This window comes from Myxine glutinosa, chromosome 1, assembly GCF_964187855.1.
Source record: "Myxine glutinosa chromosome 1, kmMyxGlut1.1, whole genome shotgun sequence".
NCBI lineage: Eukaryota > Metazoa > Chordata > Myxini > Myxiniformes > Myxinidae > Myxine > Myxine glutinosa.
The window spans coordinates 193,292,485-193,313,096 of record NC_136261.1 but is presented as its reverse complement, the minus strand read 5'-3'; the positions used below and the strand labels follow the sequence as shown (position 1 = coordinate 193,313,096).

Here is a 20,612-nt window from a genome sequence, read left to right as displayed (position 1 = left end):
TAAAGTCCCCAAGACCACAGTGAACTCCATCATTAGGAAATGGAAAGAATATGGAACTACCCAGACTCTTCCTAAAGCTTTCCGTATGACCAAACTGAGCAACCAGGCAACAAGGACCTTGGTCAGGGAGGTGACCAAGAATCCAATGAACACTCTGACAGAACTACAGAGTTCATTGGCTGTGATGGGAAAACCTGCCGGAAGGACAACAGTCTCTGCAGCACTTCCTAACGGAACGTTACAGACGGAAGCCACTCCTGAGAAAAAGGCACATGGCAGCACACCTGGAGTTTGCAAATGGCACATGAAAGACTCTGAGAGCATGGGGCAAAAGATTTCGTGGTCTGATGTGATTTTGGCCTGAATGCAAAGTGCTACGTCCAGCAGAAACAGAGCACAGCGCATCACCCATCTAAAACCATCACTTCCATGAAGCAGAGTGGTGGCAGCATCATGCTATGGGGATGATTTTCGGCAGCAAGGACTGGGAGACTTGTAAGGATAGAGGAAACAATGAAATCAGCCAAATACAGGCAAATCCTTGAGGAGAACGTGCTTCAGTGTGCAAAAAGACCTTAGACTGCAGCAAAGATTTGCGTTACAATAGGACAATTACCCCAAGCATACAGCCAAAGCAACACTGGAATGGATTCAGAACAAGAACGTGAATGTCCTTGTGTGACTCAGCCAAAGCCGAGACTTAAATCCCATTGAGAATCTGTGGAAAGAATTGAAGATTGCTGTTCACTGATGCTCCCCATCCAACTTGACAGAGCTTGAGCAAATCTACAGGGAAGAATCGGAGAAACGGACCAAATCCAGATGTGCAAAGCTGATACAGACATACCCAAGAAGACTCAAAGCTATAATTGTTGCCCAAGGCGGTTCGATGATGTATTGACTCAAGGGGTTGAATACTTATGTAAGTTAGATATTTCTGTATATAACTTTTAATTTCCAAAAAGGAAACTTAGAGCAAAATTCCAAAAAGGCAAATTCCACTTTGACATTATGGGTTATTTTGTGTGGATAAGTGACAAAACAAATCTCAATTTAAAGCATTTTAAATTCAGGCTGTAACACAACTAAATGTGAATAAGTGAAGGGTGTGAATACTTTCTGAAGGCACTGTACTTGGTTCCACTCCATCCTTGTTCTGGTTCAGATAGGTTCCTAATGTGCTAGTGGAACAGATGTATTTTATATTATATACATAAGAGGCTTATTGTTGACTTTACTCATTTCCTCTCCTTTGTTCCCTCATCTTTTCATTTATTACATAGATCTTGAGGAGAAATTGACAGCACCGTCTGACTGCCAGTTGCTTAAAGAAGGTATTTCTGTCCTTAAAATGGTGTATTGAGAATGCAAGATTGTTTTAAAATCTTAACAGAAATTAAAGATTTCGTTTTGGATCCAGGACAAATTATGATGTGGAGAGCAAGGTGTGTGTGTGTGTGTGTGTGTGTGTGTGTGTGTGTGTGTGTGTGTGTGTGTGTGTGTGTGTGTGTGTGTGTGTGTGTGTGTGTGTGTGTGTGAGTGTGAGTGATTTAGAGCAAAGTAAGAATATTGTGATTTCCACAGACCATCAACCAGTAATCCTAAACCTCAACTCCATAGATTGCACCTCGCTTTATCTGGGGTCCATCGATTTGGAGTCACTCACGGGGCCAAGGGCCATAGCGAAGGCTGTAAGTGAGGTCCTGGACACCTTCCCGAGGCCCATCAGTACACCAGTCTTCTTACGCATCAGCTCACAAGGAGTGACTCTCACTGACAACCACCGCAGGTTTGCTTAATAACACGACAGACATATTTTACCAACTTAGTAATGCTGAATAGACTCTGCACAATGTATGAAAATCCAGACAACAATACTGCCCAAAAATAGAAGAACACTATGTTCAATTTCACGATTTCGAGAAAATCCAAGTTTAGTTTCAGTGCTTCGCCGCCACTGCTGCTTTAAACTTCACTTCTCCAGCAAACTATGCTTCTCTGAAAGCCATGACTTATATGGAGAGATCGAGGAGACACTGCAGATTTGATTTAATGTAAAACCTGAAATTCGACAAAAAATTGATATACAGTACTGTGTTCGTCCATTTTGGGGTAGTTCGGCATTCCCATGTGAGCACTTTCTTATGAGGCTGGAATCCTACCTTCACATTATTTATGGTGAATAAAAAAAAAAATCAATATAACATCTTTTTCTTCAAATTCTTAGGCTATAAACACCCAATTATTTGCTTCAAAATAACGAATGCATTTGCTCAACCAAATGTTAGCATAGCTCTCCCAACCAATCAGTTGAGAAAATGTATTGTCCCTCTCCACCTCACTTGTTGTTTATTAACTATCTATCTTGTTATTACCTCCGCCACCAAAGTTGGATGGAGGTTATGATTTCACCGGTCTGTCTGTTTGCCTGTCAGTTTGTGAACAAGATATCTCAAAAAGTTGTGACATCATGGAAACACATGAAAGCCCACAGCATCTTGTTTTTCACAGTCTGAAAGTCCTTTAGGTGCTTTTTTGCAAACTCCAAGCGGGCTTTCATGTGTCTTTCACTGAGGAGAGGCTTCCGTCTGGCCACTCTGCCATAAAGCCCAGATAGGTGGAGTGTTGCAGTGATGGTTGTCCTTCTGGAAGTTTCTCCCATCTCCACACAGGATCTCTGGAGCTCAGCCAGAGTGACCATCGGGTTCTTGGTCACCTCTCTTACCAAGGCCCTTCTCCCCGGATTGCTCAGTTTGGCCGGGCGGCCAGCTCCAGGAAGAGTCCTGGTTGTTCCAAACTTCTTCCATTTAAGAATTATGGAGGCCACTGTGCTCTTGGGAACCTTCAATGCAGCAGAAATTTTTTGTAGGCTTCCCCAGATCTGTGCCTCGACAAAATCCTGTCTCTGAGCTCTGCAGGCAGTTCCTTCGACCTCATGGCTTGGTTTTTGCCCTGATATGCATTGTCAGCTGTGAGACCTTATATAAACAGGTGTGTGCCTTTCCAAATCATGTCCAATCAATTAAATTTAACACAGATGGACTCCAATCAAGGTGTGGAAACATCTCAAAGAAGATCAAGAGAAATGGGAGGCACCTGAGCTAAATTTCAAGTGTCATAGCAAAGGGTCTGAATACTTATGTCAATGTGATATTTCAGTTTTTTCTTTCAAATAAATTTGCAAAACTTTCTAAAATCCTGTATTCTCTTTGTCATTATGGGGTATTGAGTGTAGATTGATGAGGGGAAAAATGAATTTAAACGATTTCAGCATAAGGCTTCAACATAACAAAATGTGAAAAAAGTGAAGGGGTCTGACTACTTTCCGAATGCACTGTAAAAACCGAGCACTGCTGCAACTTAGATATAAAAACCGAGCACTGCTGCAACTTAGATATAAAAACCTTGCACTGCTGCAACTTAGATATAAAAACCTTGCACTGCTGCAACTTCGATATATAAACCTTGCACTGCTGCAACTTAGATATAAAAAAACAAACACTGCTGCAACTTAGATATACAAACCTTGCACTGCTGCAACTTAGATACAAACCTAGCACTGCTGCAACTTAGATATAAAAACCTAGCACTGCTGCAACTTAGATATAAAAACCTAGCACTGCTGCAACTTAGATATAAAAACCTAGCACTGCTGCAACTTAGATACAAACCTAGCACTGCTGCAACTTAGATATAAAAACCTAGCACTGCTGCAACTTAGATATAAAAACCTAGCACTGCTGCAACTTAGATATAAAAACCGAGCACTGCTGCAACTTAGATTTAAAAACCTAGCACTGCTGCAACTTAGATATAAAAACCTTGCACTGCTGCAACTTAGATATAAAAATCTAGCATGCTGCAACTTCGATATATAAACCTAGCACTACTGCAACTTAGATATATAAACCTAGCACTGCTGCAACTTAGATATAAAAACCTAGCACTGCTGCAACTTAGATATAAAAACCTAGCACTGTTGCAACTTAGATATAAAAACCTTGCACTGCTGCAACTTAGATATAAAAACCTTGCACTGCTGCAACTTAGATACAAACCTAGCACTGCTGCAACTTAGATATAAAAACCAAGCACTGCTGCAACTTAGATATAAAAACCTAGCACTGCTGCAACTTCGATATATAAACCTAGCACTGCTGCAACTTCGATATTAAAACCTAGCACTGCTGCAACTTAGATAAAAAAACCTAGCACTGCTGCAACTTCGATATATAAACCTAGCACTGCTGCAACTTCGATATTAAAACCTAGCACTGCTGCAACTTAGATATAAAAACCTAGCACTGCTGCAACTTCGATATTAAAACCTAGCACTGCTGCAACTTAGATATAAAAACCTAGCACTGCTGCAACTTAGATATAAAAACCTAGCACTGCTGCAACTTAGATATCAAAACCGAGCACTGCTGCAACTTAGATATAAAAACCTAGCACTGCTGCAACTTAGATATCAAAACCGAGCACTGCTGCAACTTAGATATAAAAACCTAGCACTGCTGCAACTTAGATATAAAAACCTAGCACTGCTGCAACTTAGATATCAAAACCTAGCACTGCTGCAACTTAGATATAAAAACCTAGCACTGCTGCAACTTAGATATAAAAACCTAGCACTGCTGCAACTTAGATATCAAAACCTAGTGTTACGGATCCCTGATTTAGGGGAATTACTATTCATGTCATTGCTTATTAATGTTTATTCTATTAAAGGTTGTTGTGGTTAAATGGGTAGAGAGGCTCCGGATAACAGGAGACCGGAAACGGGATAGTGAACCGGAGGAAGAAAAGACGAGGTCCTGGAGAACTGGAGAAGCGGCCATCTTCTTCTTCCTGGCCCAGCTCCGACGCGAGCGGTGTCGATATTGATTAGCGTGGGGAACGCTGAGTTTGAAAAGCCCGTCTGGCGAGAGGAGTTACCTGCGCGGGGTGATTGCCTGTTACGTGTCAGGTGGCCGTGGCTTCCTGGAAGGAACCAAGCGTCCAGCACTGTTCGCCTCGAAGCCTCGGAGTGCGTGTACGGGTCGCACCTTGGGCCTCGCGCGCTTCTTTTTTTTTTTTTTGTATGCTGAATCGAGGCTCGTGAAAGAGCTAACATTTACTTCACAAACAAATCGACCAGACAAACAAAATACACAAAAAGAGGGAGCGGAAGACAAGATGGGGAGAAAAGGGGAGGCACACAAACACAACATCCGAGAGCAGGGAGATGTGTGGAAGGGAGAGGGCCCGGGGGGAGGAGGCATGGGATGGGAAGGGGGGGGGAGGGAGAAGTATAAAGCACAAGGACACCAAGGACTTCCAGGACAGAAGTTGGTATTTCAAAAAGGGGAATTGGGGTGAAATTAGCGGGGGTAGAAAAGATCAAGGTTTTGGATGGGGGAAGATAAGAGATGGTGGTGAACAGCTGTTTTAAAGACTTGGAGGGTGGAGTGGGATTGAAGAGAGTGAGGGAGTTTGTTCCAGAGGCGGGAGAAAAGAGGAATGAAGGAGTGAAGGTGAGCAGAGAGTCTTGATTTTGGCAGTTTAACCAAAAGAGGGTTGCAGGCAGATCTTGTGCGACCTGTAGGAATATTTTTTTTTTTTTTTTTTTTTTTTTTTTTTTTTTTTTTTTTTTTTTTTTTTTTTTTTTGTATACAAGATCGAGGCTCGTGAAAGAGCGAACATTAATCACACAGAAAGACAAACCGACACATAAAACATATAACATAGGGAGCGGTAGACAAGATGGGGAGAGAGGGGGAAGGACACAAACACAACATTTGAGAGCAGGGACCGAGAGACATGGAGACATCGAGAGATCTGAGAGAGGGCGAGGGCTTTGGGGGGGGGGGGCGTGGGAAGGGGGCAGTGGGAGAGGTATAAAACATATGGACACTGCCAGGACTTCCAGGAAAGAAGTTGGAATTTCAAACAAGGTGGATCTGGGGTGAATTAGCGGGGGTAGAAAAGATCAAGGTTTTGGATGGGGGAAGATAAGAGATGGTGGTGAACAGCTGTTTTAAAGACCTGGAGGGAGGAGTGGGATTGAAGGGAGTGAGGGAGTTTGTTCCAGAGGCGGGAGAAAAGAGGAATGAAAGAGTGAAGGTGAGCGGAGAGCCGAGATTTCGGCAGCTTAACCATCAGAGGGTTGCTGGCAGATCTTGTGCGACCTGTAGGAATATTTGGGGGACAGAGCACAGAGAGAGCTGGGGGTGCAAGGCCGGAGAGGAGTCGGTAGAAGACAGAAAGACCACCTACCTGCCTGCGGTGAGTGAGTGAAAGGCCCTCAGAGATAGCTTCATCGCGGGAGATTCCAATAATTCTGAAAGCTTTGGTTTCAACAGCGTGAAGCCGAGCTAGGTGTGAGGCAGGAGCACCGGCCCATAGGGGAGAACAGTATTCCATTGAGCTGCGGATGAAAGCCTTGTATGTGGTGAGGAGCTCAGGTGTGCCGAGGAAGGACTTCGCACGACGGAGGATGCCCAGTCGGCGACTGGCTTTGGAGGCCAGCTTGGAAATGTGGTTTTCCCAAGAAAGATCATGGCAGATAGTGAGACCCAAAATCTTGAGCGACAGAACTTCTTGGAGAGGATTGTTGAGAAAGTAGATGGGAGGGTTGTCCAGTCGATCTTTTCGGAGAGACATAGTAAGAGTGTGAGATTTGTCAGGATTGAAAGACATGTTCCACTTGTTTGACCAGTCTGTGATTTTGTCCAGGTCTTCAGAGAGTGAGGAGGCAGCAGACTGCCGATCTGAGGGAAGAGGAATGGAGCGGCAGAGAGTGGAGTCATCAGCAAAGAGATAGAGAGGATTTTCGAGAGAGTCAGAGAGATCATTGATGAAGACCAGAAAAAGCACGGGGCCCAGAACACTGCCTTGGGGAACTCCGGCCTGAACAGGAAGAGGAGATGAGAGAAACCCATTCAGGGCCACACGTTGACGACGACTAGAGAGGAAGTCCGCCAGCCATGCGTGGAGATTTCCATGGATACCAAAGGAGGAGAGTTTGGTGAGCAGAGCGGGGTGCCAGACCGTGTCGAAGGCACGTGATATGTCGAGGGAGACAGCTCTAATTTCCTGTTTGGCATTGAGGACCTCCATCCATTGTTGAGACAGCAGAAGCAGCATGTCCAGAGTAGAGTGACCTGGTCTGAAACCAAATTGATGATCAGAGATCAAGCCATTGGAGAAGAGGAAAGATTTCATATCAGAAGCAATGATGGATTCCATGACTTTGCTGATAATTGGGAGAAGGCTGATTGGTCTGTAGTTGCTAGGATCTGTTTTTGCACCTTTTTTGTGCAAAGCGGTGATGTTGGCTGATTTCCAAGCAGATGGCAGTTGACCTTGAGCAAAAGAGAGGGTGAAGAGAACAGAGAGAGGGTGAGATAGAGCAGCAGAGCAGGATTTTAGGACCCGTGGGCTGATGCCGTCGGGTCCAGTTGCAGAATCAGAGTCGAGGGTTGACAGAAACTTTTCCACCTTGTCAGGAGGAAAGGACACGGAGTCCAGGAGCAGCAGGGTACGACTGGGTATGGTGGGTACAGAGAGGGATGGGTTTGGGACACAAGATTTAGAGGCAAACACAGAGTTGAGGCATTCAGCTTTTTCACGTGCGGAGTCAGCTGTGTAGCCGTTTGAGGTAAGGGAGGGGATGGAGGGGGAACAAACACCAGAAACGGATTTGACCAGACGCCACCAGGATTTGGAAGAGGGAGACAGATAAGAGAGTTCGGTCTTGAGAACGGAGAGATATTGTTTCCTGGCTCTCCTGAGGGTGGACACACACTTGTTTCGGGCTTTGTGAAAGGAAATGAGATTTCCTTCCGTTGGATTTGCTTTCCAGGAGACGAAGGCAAGTTGTTTCTGGGCAACAGCCTCACCACAAGATTCCGTGTACCATGGACGGGAGGAAGGGTATGACAACTGAAGACGAGATGGGATAAATCTGTGCATGAGAGAGAGCAATTTACTTTGGAAGAATTCCCAGGATGAGTTGATGTCAGAGGTGGTAGAGATGGGAGACCAGTCCAGATGATTGATGGCTGCTTGAAGACCGTGCCAGTTGGCCTGAGTGAAATGCCAGACTCGTCGACGCTGAGCAGGCTCCCTGAGGATGGTCAGAGAGATGTCCACTTTAACAAGGACATGATCAGATGATCCGATCGGAGCAGAAGAAGAGCAGCAGACATTTTCAGGGAAGTTAGTCATAACCAAGTCCAGAAGAGAAGATGTTCCGTTGACTGAGATCCGGGTCGGGAAATTGACAGATTGTGTCAGTCCCAGTGAGTCGCAGAAGTCCTTTGCTGAGGAGCCATGGCTGGTGAGAGAGGTACCCACACCCAGCCAACTGGCATGATGACAGTTGAAATCACCACATATGAGGAAGAGAGAGTTGGGATGAGTAGATAGAAGTTGGTCCATATCATCAGACAGCGAGATGTAGATGGAGTCATCACTGTTTGGTGGACGGTACAACACACATATGAACAAGAGGTGGGAGCGAAGGGGAAGCCGTAGCCAGAGGTATTCCTGGGGGTGAGGTGGAGAGAGTGCAGTGCAGGGCGAGTGAGGAAGAGAGTTTTTGATAAAGATAGCAACCCCGCCTCCAGGACGAGGCTCAGGTCTATCATACCGGAGGAGGGAGTAGCCCGGGAGAGATACTATGGAATCAGAGACATCATAAAGGAGGAAAGTTTCTGTTAAGCAGATCACGTCTGGTTTGACAGAAGCAACCTGTATGGAGAGATCAGTTAAGTTTGAACGAAGGCCCCGGATGTTTGAGGTCCATACCGTTAATGAAGAGGAAGGGGGAGCATCAGATACAGAACAGGGGGGAGGAGGGGTAGGGTAAGATGTGGAAGAGGTGGAAGAGGTAGGGAGAGCTGTTGAAGGTGTGTCAGAGATTTCAGAATAGCTCGGAGAAAGGGAAGGATGGGGCGGACAAAAGGTTTGATGGTGATTGGGTGAGCCACAATGAGGTGTTATTTGAGGAGGGGGAAGAGCGAGGCAGAAGGTTGGGGGAGATGGAGGTGAGAGTTTGAAGGGGGAAGAAGCGGGGAGGACGCTTTGAGGAGGGGGAGTGAGAGGGGGGAAATTGAGAAGCAATGAGGGTGGGGAGATTTGAAGGGGAGGGGTGAGGGGGGAGTTTGGGAGGGAAGGGACAAGGGGAGGGATTTGAAAGGGATGGGATATGGGGGAGATTTGGAGGGGAGGGGTGAGGCAGGAGTCTAGGAGGGGAGGGGCGAGGGGGCGTCTTGGCGGGGAGGGGTGAGGGGGTAGTTTAGGAGGGAGGGGGCAAGGGGGGAGATTTGAAAGGGATGGGTGATGGGGAAGATTTGGAGGGGAGGGGTGATGGGGAAGATTTGGAGGGGAGGGGTTATGGGGAAGATTTGGAGGGGAGGGGTGAGATTGGATTTTTGAAAGTGTACGATTTATGGGAAACGAACATTTATTGCAAAATGAGTTTCTTGTGACCTTCGAGTTAAAAATACGTTTAAGGACGCTGGATGGAGGATGGAGTGCAGGAGAGTTTAGGGAATGTAGAAAAAAGGCACTATAGGAGATGGATATTTTTTTTGGGATGAATTGATTTGGTGAGCAAGTCGAAAGCAGCCTTTTAAAGAAGAAGAAGAAAAAGGTGTTATAAAATATGACGGAATACATAACTTGAGGGGAAAGTGTAAACATTGAAGGTTAATGAGTGAAAACTATCTGGGGAAATGGGGGAGAAACACGTGGTCGAAGAACGAACGAACGAATAAGAATGAATAAACGAATGAGAACAGAGAAGGAAATGTTTTTTTTTTTTGTTTTTTTTTTGAGTTGAGATTTACACAAGGAAGTAGGCTATGGGTGAAAAGACTGGGAATACAGAGAACGAAAGTTATTGGATCACAAACAACGGACCACTGAGAGAAAAAACAAAGCCTCAAGGTTGTACAGTGCACACTGTACAAGGCCTTGCTCGCGACACGGCAAACAGACGATCAATTTATGAAAGATAAACACCGAGAAACAACCAAAGTTGCACACAATAACTTCACACACCGAAAGATAAATACAGTTTCGACAAAATACAATTGTGAACAGACTTAACTTCGAAAAACGTGGCGACCGTGTGGAGCTTCGAAAATCCCTGCCGCCGTCTCCAAGATCTCGCGAGATTTGCGGGACAGAGCCCAGAGAGAGCTGGGGGGGCAAGGCCAGAGAGGAGTCGGTAGAAGACGGAAAGACCACCAAACCTGCCTGCGGTGAGTGAGTGAGAGGCCCTTGGAGTTAGCTTCATCGCGGGAGATTCCAATGATTCTGAATGCTTTGGTTTCAACAGCGCGAAGGCGAGCTAGGTGTGAGGCAGGAGCACCAGCCCAGAAGGGAGAGCAGTATTCCATTGAGCTGCGGATGAAAGCCTTGTATGTGGTGAGGAGCTCAGGTGTGCCAAGGAAGGACTTCACACGACGGAGGATGCCCAGTCGGCGACTGGCTTTGGAGGCCAGATTTGAAATGTGGTTTTTCCAGGAAAGATCATGGCAGATCGTGAGACCCAAAAGCTTGAGTGACAGAACTTCTTGGAGAGGATTAGTCAGAAAGTGGATGGGAGGGTTGTCCAGTCGGTCTTTTCGGAGAGACATCGTAAGAGTGTGAGATTTTTCAGGATTGAAAGACATGTTCCACTTGTTTGCCCAGTCTGTGATTTTGTCAAGGTCTGCAGAGAGTGAGGAGGCTGCAGACTGCCGATCTGAGGGATGAAGAATGGAGCGACAGAGAGTAGAGTCGTCAGCAAAGAGATAGAGAGGATTTTCAAGAGAGTCAGAGAGATCATTGATGAAGACCAGAAAAAGCACAGGGCCCAGAACACTGCCTTGGGGAACTCCAGCCTGAACAGGAAGAGGAGATGAGAGAAACCCATTCAGGGCCACACGTTGACTATGACTAGAGAGGAAGTCCGCCAGCCATGCGTGGAGATTTCCATGGATACCAAAAGAGGAGAGTTTGGTGAGCAGAGCGGGGTGCCAGACTGTATCAAAGGCACATGATATGTCAAGGGAGACTGCTCTAATTTCCTGTTTGGCATTGAGGACCTCCATCCATTGTTGAGAAAGCAGAAGCAGCATGTCCAGAGTGGAGTGTCCAGGTCTGAAACCAAATTGATGATCAGAGATCAAGCCATTGGAGAAGAGGAAAGATTTCATATCTGAAGCAATGATGGATTCCATGACCTTGCTGATAATTGGGAGAAGGCTGATTGGTCTGTAATTGCTGGGATCTGTTTTTGCACCTTTTTTGTGCAAAGCGGTGATGTTGGCAGATTTCCAAGCAGATGGAAGATGACCTTGAGCAAAAGAGAGGGTGAAGAGAACAGAGAGAGGGAGTGAAAGAGCGGAAGAACATGATTTTAGGACCCGTGGGCTGATGCCGTCAGGTCCAGTTGCAGAATCAGAGTCGAGGGTTGACAGACACTTTTCCACCTTGTCAGGAGGAAAGGACACAGAGTCCAGGAGCAGCTGGGTACGACTGGGTACGGTGGGTACAGAGAGGGATGGGTTTGGGACACAAGATTTAGAGGCAAACACAGAGTTGAGGCATTCGGCTTTTTCACGTGCGGAGTCAGCCGTGTGGCCATTTAAGGTGAGGGAAGGGATGGAGGGGGAACAAACACCAGAAACAGATTTTACCAGACGCCACCAGGATTTGGAAGAGGGAGACAGATAAGAGAGTTCGGTCCTGAGGACGGAGAGATATTGTTTCCTGGCTCTCCTGAGGGTGGACACACACTTGTTTCGGGCTTTGTGAAAGGAAATGAGATTTCCTTCCGTTGGATTTGCTTTCCAGGAGACGAAAGCAAGTTGTTTCTGGGCAATAGCCTCACCACATGATTCCGTGTACCATGGACGGGAGGAAGGGTATGACAACTGAAGACGAGAAGGGATAAAACTGTGCATGAGAGAGAGCAATTTACTTTGGAAGAATTCCCAGGATGAGTTGATGTCAGAGGCAGTAGAGATGGGAGACCAGTCCAGATGATTGATGGCTGCTTGAAGACCGTGCCAGTTGGCCTGAGTGAAATGCCAGACTCGTCGACGCTGAGGAGGCTCTCTGAAAATGGTCAGAGAGATGTCCACTTTAACAAGGACATGATCAGAAGAGCCGATTGGAGCAGAAGAAGAGCAGCAGACATTTTCAGGGAAGTTCGCTGCTTTGCGAGCAGCGCTTTGCTTTGCCCGCTTTGCTTTGCAAGGAGGGGTGCGCTGCAGCAGCTGTTCCCGGTACGCGACGTGCACGTTTGGAGCACGTCAGCCAGGGGTCCGTTCAACCGCCCGTGTGCGGAGAAGTCGACCTTCACCTTGGTCTGGAGGGGCCCAGAGACATTGTGAGGGACAGTGACTATTGAGGGGTCGTGAGTGGGGAAAGGGGGGAAATATATGAGATGGCCATCTTAGTAACATTGTTGATGGATTGTTGATTGTTGGTTGATGGATTGAGAATATATTATTAATTAATCCGGATCCTTGGTGTGGGGTTGCTTATTGACCTGAATGGTTTGTGTCTTTCATATTGATTGCATTACGAAAGCATATAGATCATATATCTTTCTGGCGGAGTCCTCCCACGGTCCGGGGGTCACCGAGACCAGGTAGTTACCGGGAGGACCACGTAACACCTAGCACTGCTGCAACTTAGATATAAAAACCTAGCACTGTTGCAACTTAGATATAAAAACCTGGCACTGCTGCAACTTAGATATCAAAACCTTGCAATGCTGCAACTTAGATATTAAAAACCTAGCACTGCTACAACTTAGGTATAAAAACATAGCACTGCTGCAACTTCGATATAAAAACCTAGAACTGCTGCAACTTAGATATAAAAACCGAGCACTGTTGCAACTTAGATATAAAAACCTAGCACTGCTGCAACTTAGATATAAAAACCTAGCACTGCTGCAACTTAGATATCAAAACCTAGCACTGTTGCAACTTAGATATAAAAACCTAGCACTGCTGCAACTTAGATATAGCAACCTAGCACTGCTGCAACTTAGAAATAAAAACCAAGCACTGCTGCAACTTAGATATAAAAACCTAGAACTGCTGCAACTTAGATATAAAAACCTAGCACTGCTGCAACTTAGATATAAAAACCTAGCACTGCTGCAACTTAGATCTAAAAACCTAACACTGCTGCAACTTAGATATTAAAACCTAGCACTGCTGCAACTTAGATATAAAAACCTAGCACTGCTGCAACTTAGATATAAAAGCCTTGCACTGCTGCAACTTAGATACAAACCCAGCAGTGCTGCAACTTAGATATAAAAAAAACAAGCACTGCTGCAACTTAGATATAAAAACCTTGCACTGCTGCAACTTAGATACAAAACCTATCACTGCTGCAACTTAGATATAAAAACCTAGCACTGCTGCAACTTAGATATAAAAACCTAGCACTGCTGCAACTTAGATATCAAAACCTAGCACTGCTGCAACTTAGATATAAAAACCTAGCACTGCTGCAACTTAGATATAAAAACCTTGCACTGCTACAACTTAGATATAAAAACATAGCACTGCTGCAACTTAGATATAAAAACATAGCACTGCTGTAACTTAGATATAAAAACATAGCATTGCTGCAACTTAGATATAAAAACCTAGCACTGCTGCAACTTCGATATATAAACCTAACACTGCTGCAACTTAGATATAAAAACCTAGCATTGCTGCAACTTAGATATAAAAACCTAGCACTGTTGCAACTTAGATATAAAAACCTAGCACTGCTGCAACTTAGATATCAAAACCTAGCATTGCTGCAACTTAGATATAAAAACCTAGCACTGCTGCAACTTAGATATCAAAACCTAGCACTGCTGCAACTTAGATATAAAAGCCTAGCACTGTTGCAACTTAGATATCAAAACCTAGCACTGCTGCAACTTAGATATCAAAACCTAGCACTGCTGCAACTTAGATATAAAAACCTAGCACTGCTGCAACTTAGATATAAAAACCTAGCACTGCTGCAACTTAGATATAAAAACCTTGCAATGCTGCAACTTAGATATAAAAACCTAGCACTGCGACAACTTAGGTATAAAAACATAGTACTGCTGCAACTTCGATATAAAAACCTAGCACTGCTGCAACGTAGATATAAGAACCTAGCACTGTTGCAACTTAGATATAAAAACCTAGCACTGCTGCAACTTAGATATAAAAACCTTGCACTGCTGCAACTTCGATATCAAAACCTAGCACTGTTGCAACTTAGATATAAAAACCTAGCACTGCTGCAACTTAGATATAGCAACCTAGCACTGCTGCAACTTCGATATAAAAACCAAGCACTGCTGCAACTTAGATATAAAAACCTTGCACTGCTGCAACTTAGATATAAAAACCAAGCACTGCTGCAACTTAGACATAAAAACCTAGCACTGCTGCAACTTCGATATAAAAACCTAGCACTGTTGCAACTTATATATAAAAACCTTGCACTGCTGCAACTTAGATATAAAAACCTAGCACTGCTGCAACTTAGATATAAAAACCGAGCACTGCTGCAACTTAGACATAAAAACCTAGCACTGCTGCAACTTAGATATAGCAACCTAGCACTGCTGCAACTTAGATATAAAAACCTAGCACTGCTGCAACTTAGATATAAAAACCTAGCACTGCTGCAACTTAGATATAAAAACCTAGCACTGCTGCAACTTAGATATAAAAACCTAGCACTGCTGCCACTTAGATATAAAAACCTAACACTGCTGCAACTTAGATATAAAAAAACCTAGCACTGCTGCAACTTAGAGCTGATAAATGATAGAAAAAAAACGTTGTGCTACATTCATTACCATCCATCACCGAAGATGGATGGAGGTATGTTTTCACCCCTGTCTGTTTTCTGTTTGACTGTGAACATGATATCGCAAATAGTTGAGGCCGGATTCGGACGAAATTTGGCGGAGGGGTAGTGCATGTGACAACGAAGAAATGACTAAATTTTGGTGAAGATCCGGATCCGGCTAGTAGAATTTTTTAAGTGATTCTTCGATCACTATTGAGTGACAGGGCTAAAACCGATACATAGCACGAAATCTCAAAAATTGGAGACGGATTTGGTCGAAACTTGGTGGACCGGTTGGATGTGTTCCAAGGACTGACTAATCGATTCGATTTTGGTGAAGATCTGAATAGGGATTCGGATACGAGAATTATTTAATTTTTAAGTGATTCTTCACCATTGAGAGATTTGGCGAAAAGTGATATATAACATGATATTTTAAAAAGCTATGGATGAGTTATGACTAAACTAGGTAGACAGGTTGGTTAGGTGGCAAGAACAAGCCGATTAGATTTTGGTTCAGGTCCGAATTCAGATCCGGACTGCCAGTGGTATACAAAACATAGATTGTTCAGCTTGCTGAAGGTATGCGCTCCATACCGAGTGCTATTTATGTTTTTTTCTGATTTTAAAACCATTTTGCACAAGTCAATGTTGCTCGTTGTGCATATCCATTTGCTGTGTAGTACTGTTCCTTATGAGATGAGATAACATTTAATACTGAACAATTTCCTTTCAATTCCAGGCTGTTCTTCCGTAAACACTACATGGCGAACTCCATCATATACTGTTCCAGTGATCCAGAAGACAGGAGGTTGGTAATGACTTTAAACTGACATGGATGTTACACCAATTGCAATGCTCACATCCTATTTGAAAAATGCACCATTGTGTTTATGGTATATGTTATTGCACTGTTTTTCAACCCAATATGACTCATAAAACTCTCTTTACTGTGCACTTTGACAGATGGGAAGCAACGAAGGATTTGCTGGAACCCAGGTATGTTGCTTATACTGCATACAGTCACGTGAAAAAGTAAGTACACCCCATGTAAAGTTTTGACTTTTTCAACATATTTCAACATACAGCTATTTGATCTTCATTTCAACAATATTGATAGATAAAGGTGATATAATATAACAAATATCATGAAACATTTACATTTTGTAGTCCATTGTATAATTTAAATAAACATGAATGCAAATTTCGCATGTGGAAAAAGTAAATACACCCCGACATTTATCACTACTTCAAATACCTAAAATTAGAATCAGGTGCACCAGCTCAGGTGCAAATGATTAGAACATCGTCAGAGAGGATCTTGGAGGAACCTGTCTTATTTAAACCTCGGACATTTAGTTTGGTTTGCTCTTTGTTGTTGAAGTGTGCGGCATCACCATGCCGAGATCAAAAGAGCTCTCTGAGGCCTTCAGAAAGAAGGTTATAGATGCCTACGAGTCTGGGAAGGGATTTAAAAAGATCTCCAAACAATTTGAAATCAATCATTCGACTGTCTGGAAGATCATCTACAAGTGGAGAAGATTCCAAACAACTGCCAACTTGTTCAGGCCAGGCCGCCTCAGCAAGTTCAGCCCGAGAGCAGACCGCAAGATGCTGAAAAAAGTCTCTAAGAACCTCAGAATGTCATCACGGGACCTACAGGTAGCTCTTGCCACTGTTGATGTCAAAGTGCACGAGTCTACCATTAGATAGAGGCTGCACAAATTTGATCTACATGGGAGGTGTGCCAGGAGGAAACCTTTGCTGTCCAGAAAGAACATCAGGGAAAGACTAAAGTTTACCAATGAACACCCATGCAAAGACCAGCACTTCTGGAACAATGTGCTCTGGACAGATGAGTCAAAGGTAGAGCTATTTGGCCACAGTACCAGAAGACATGTTTGCGAAAACCAAAAACAGCATTTGACCACAAGAACCTGATACCAACTGTAAAGCATGGTGGTGGAAATATTATGGTTTGGGGCAGCTTTGCTGCATCAGGGCCTGGGTAGCTCACCATCATAGAATCCACTATGAATTCTTCATTGTACCAGAGGGTGCTTGAGGATTATGTGAGGCCATCTGTCGGAAGGTGGACCTTGCAACATGACAATGACCCTAAACATACCAGTAAATCCACCAAGGAATGGCTGAAAAGAAAGAAATGGAGGGTTCTGGAATGGCCAAGTCAAAGCCCGGATCTAAATCCCATCGAGATGTTGTGGGGGTATTTGAAACGAGCTGTGCATGCAAGAAACCCCTCAAACATCGCACAAGTGAAAGAATTCTGCATGGCGGAGTGGGCAAAATTTTTTCCCAGTCGATGTCAGAGACTGGTAGACAGTTATAAGAAACACCTACTTGAGGTTGTTTCTGCCAAAGGGGGCAATACCACCTATTAGAGCCAAGGGGGTACTTACTTTTTCCACATGCAAAATTTGCATTTATGTTTATTTAAATTATACAATGGACTACAAAATGTAAATGTTTCATGATATTTGTTGTATTATATCACCTTTATCTATCAATATTGTTGAAATGAAGATCAAATAGCTGTATGTTGAAATATGTTGAAAAAGTAAAAACTTTACATGGGGTGTACTTACTTTTTCACGTGACTGTATGTGGGACATGATGGTCATGTCTGTAGTGCTCAGATTCTGTGATGCAGGCTAGTGATGTGTGGTACACCAGGATAGTGCACCTTTCAGAAGCTGTCCTCCATGGTTCATTTGATTGTTTGTAGTCTGATTTGTCCATCGCAAGTCAAAAGCACATCCACCATTAACACCAGAATTGGCAGAGCAGATATATACTTTGTTCCTGATGCAAGATGTGAATAGGTTTATTTAAACTGCTCATGCAGTCATTGAATATGTGTATTCGGTAATATCGATAAAGCGAATATCTAAGTTTCACCATATAATTTAAAATTAATTATTTTAATTTTAAAAATTTCATTTCCACAAATTTTCCATAAAATAGACCATCCTCCAATTATGAATTACTAGCAACAGTACCCGCCCTGTGGGCGGGGCTTCAATTGGGAGGCCAAAATGAAAAGGCAAAATGTCAGAAATTGAAGGCTTTTTTATTTTAAACGATTTATATAAACATCTGTTAAATCATATCACACGCAAATCATAAAAATGTAAAACAGTATTTGTAGAATTTCAATAAAAGCCACATCACTGCTCATATCGGTAAATATTATTCCATCGTGTTTGGAAAAACTGGAAAATTGGAAAAACAATATAGCCTATTTTACTCGAGGGGGTCCCAGGATTACCCACCCAAAATTCCGTTTCGATTGGTTCAGCCGTTTTTGCGGTACCTAGTAACAGACGGACAGACAGGCAGACGGACAGACATTTTGTGAATTATAGTAAGATGATTTGAAAGATCGGAGATTGCAAGATGGTCACGTCATGGGCTGCCATTTATTTATATGGACATGACTACAAAATCGACAAAAACACGAGTGATTAAGTAGAGTTAAGTCGCCATCGGAGGTGGTTATAATGTCGACGGACGGCTATGGAGTCCAAGCTCGCAGCTATTTCGACCAAAAAGGTGCTGGCTACGCAATACACATAATGGCTTTCTCAGGCCTGACGTGAAGGATCATGGAATCTGATGTGTGGTTTGCATTTCGAGGATGCCGCCTTCACTTTAATGCATAAAACATCCAGAAATCTTGGTTTTGCCTTTGATCTCATGCATATGATGGGTAAGCTTACCTCAGCACCCAGGAGTTCAATCAGTCTGATTGAAAGCCAGGGCCACCGGCCACTGGAGGGCACTGGCCACTGGGGAAGTATTACACCATTTGTTCCTATGCTTTCAGCAGTACCAGTCAACGTGGAAATCCACCTTTGGCAAAGTGAAACGATCCTTCACATGGCCCGCATGTTGAGCTAGCAGAAACAATGTATATCGTTATTTTCTCACATGAAAATGTGGCCTATTTGCTCACGATCAGTGATAATTAGCTTGTATATGAACCATCCTCCATTTTGCTATTGGAGTTGTCCGAATTGGAATCATCATATCCTGCCCCAGTGCCCCACTGTCACTGGCCTCTGACTCATATTCCAATAGTCGCTCATTCAGGACATACTGTTTGCCTGAATTTGCTTTTGATCCGTCATTGCATATAAATGGTAAACTGTGTTTCACACCCAGAACTCTGTGCATTTTGAGTAACAGCTAGGGCCACCAAGGATCCATGTTATACTTGTTAGATCGCAACATGGATGTCACAAGATTTCGTAGTTTCAGGAAACTTGAGAAATGCTTTAATTTTCCTTCGGAAAAGGACGAACTTCATCAAAAATCCTTGGGATCTCATCTCTTGAGGTTGCAGTTCAGATCTCTGCTGATTTGGTGGACCCTCCCCTAGGGTGGCCCGAAAAATTAAATCTTTGCATTTTATATCGCACACCCTCTCATTTGAGGTGGCGTGATGAGAAAATAGCACAGTAAACATCTTAGGGCAATCCAACAAGAGTAAGTGGTCTCCCACAACCCTCTAAAAGTACTCTGCAAGACCGGATTCGTTGATATTTCTGGTGTCCATAACTTTTTTCTCTCTGGGCCAATTCTTTTCAAATCTACACCAGCCTCCATGTGGACCCAAATTTTTAGCTTGATCTAATAAGTCCTTTCATATTAAAAAAAACATCATCCCCATTGACCCACAAATGGCCCCCAAAGTCCCCCATGAACAACATCATCGAGTCCAAAATCAAACACTTAATTTAAATAATTGTGAATGTGAAAGTGCATTCTTTTAACACAAACAAAAACAAAAACAGTGTTTAAAAACAAAATCTGTTTGGTAACAAAACAATGGTGCCAGGGCAGTCAGGCTATCAGTGTTACTTGGTGCTCTTGACCAGTTGATTTTTAGTGGCACTGATTGGCAGAAGCTTCCTGTGATGCTCAACGACCTGGTAGAGGAGCTGGCGCTGCTGGTCATTCTTGGTAAGGACTTCATTAAAGTCAGTAGCCAATTTGACTGCACGTTCTGCACAGTCGTTCACCACCTTCAGCGCACGATCAGTCTTGCACGCTGCAACGTCGTCATCACGCTCGAACCATGTGTCTACTGCGGCCGTCAGGAACTTAGTGACAAATGAAGTGGCTCAAAGAGGTTGAGCGAGCGCTGTGTGACAAACTGTGCCACGGAAAGGTTCCGGAACTCAGGGATCTTGTTTGGAGCCATACGTCGAACATCTTCTGGGAGTGGATCTCTCTGCAGAGCATTGACGATAGCCCCCTTATCTTCATCAGTGCTGTCATCGCTGAACAAAGGCAGTGCTGCAAGGTCCTCACTTAGGTACCACAAGTGCAGCCGCATTTTATTTTCTGCGATTCTGGCAATTTTGCTGTCAATTTGTTGGTAATCTTCGATCAGCTGTAGCATTAATAAGTCATTTGTAGGAGCAGCTGTCGCCAAAGGTGCTGCAAACCAGAAGCTTGCATAGATTGTACCAACAAACAAACAAATTCGTCGCAATGAGTCCATCTCGTGCTTGCTCATGTGGAATTGATGGCGAAATCCATAAATTTTAAGACAATAAATCCCTTTTGCCATCCATCTCGCATGGTGATAAGCACCAGGAGCACTGTACCTGTAGCAATGGTACAGTGCTCCAAAGCCTGTACCAATGTACATGTCCTCTCCCAGGAGCCAAAGTGTGAGTCTCGCGAACTCTAGGTAGTCTTCACGAGGTTGGACAGTCTCCAGGTGTTGTTGA

At 43.9% G+C, this 20,612-nt stretch overlaps 1 protein-coding gene and 1 long non-coding RNA gene across 3 annotated transcripts in view; one reads left to right on the top strand and one right to left on the bottom strand.

The window, feature by feature from the left end:
* Positions 1–20,612, bottom strand: part of LOC137416974 (uncharacterized) — an 84,659-nt gene that overhangs the window by 54,166 nt on the left and 9,881 nt on the right. The window lies entirely within an intron of this gene.
* The window catches only part of LOC137416972 (tensin-3), a 154,582-nt gene that overhangs the window by 132,003 nt on the left and 1,967 nt on the right, over positions 1–20,612 (top strand). For both annotated transcript variants that reach the window (XM_068102678.2, XM_068102677.2), the window contains 4 exons: positions 1,284–1,334; positions 1,621–1,789; positions 15,593–15,661; positions 15,817–15,849. In XM_068102678.2, coding sequence (XP_067958779.2) covers positions 1,284–1,334; positions 1,621–1,789; positions 15,593–15,661; positions 15,817–15,849 — 322 coding nt within the window. The remainder of the gene's footprint in view (positions 1–1,283; positions 1,335–1,620; positions 1,790–15,592; positions 15,662–15,816; positions 15,850–20,612) is intronic.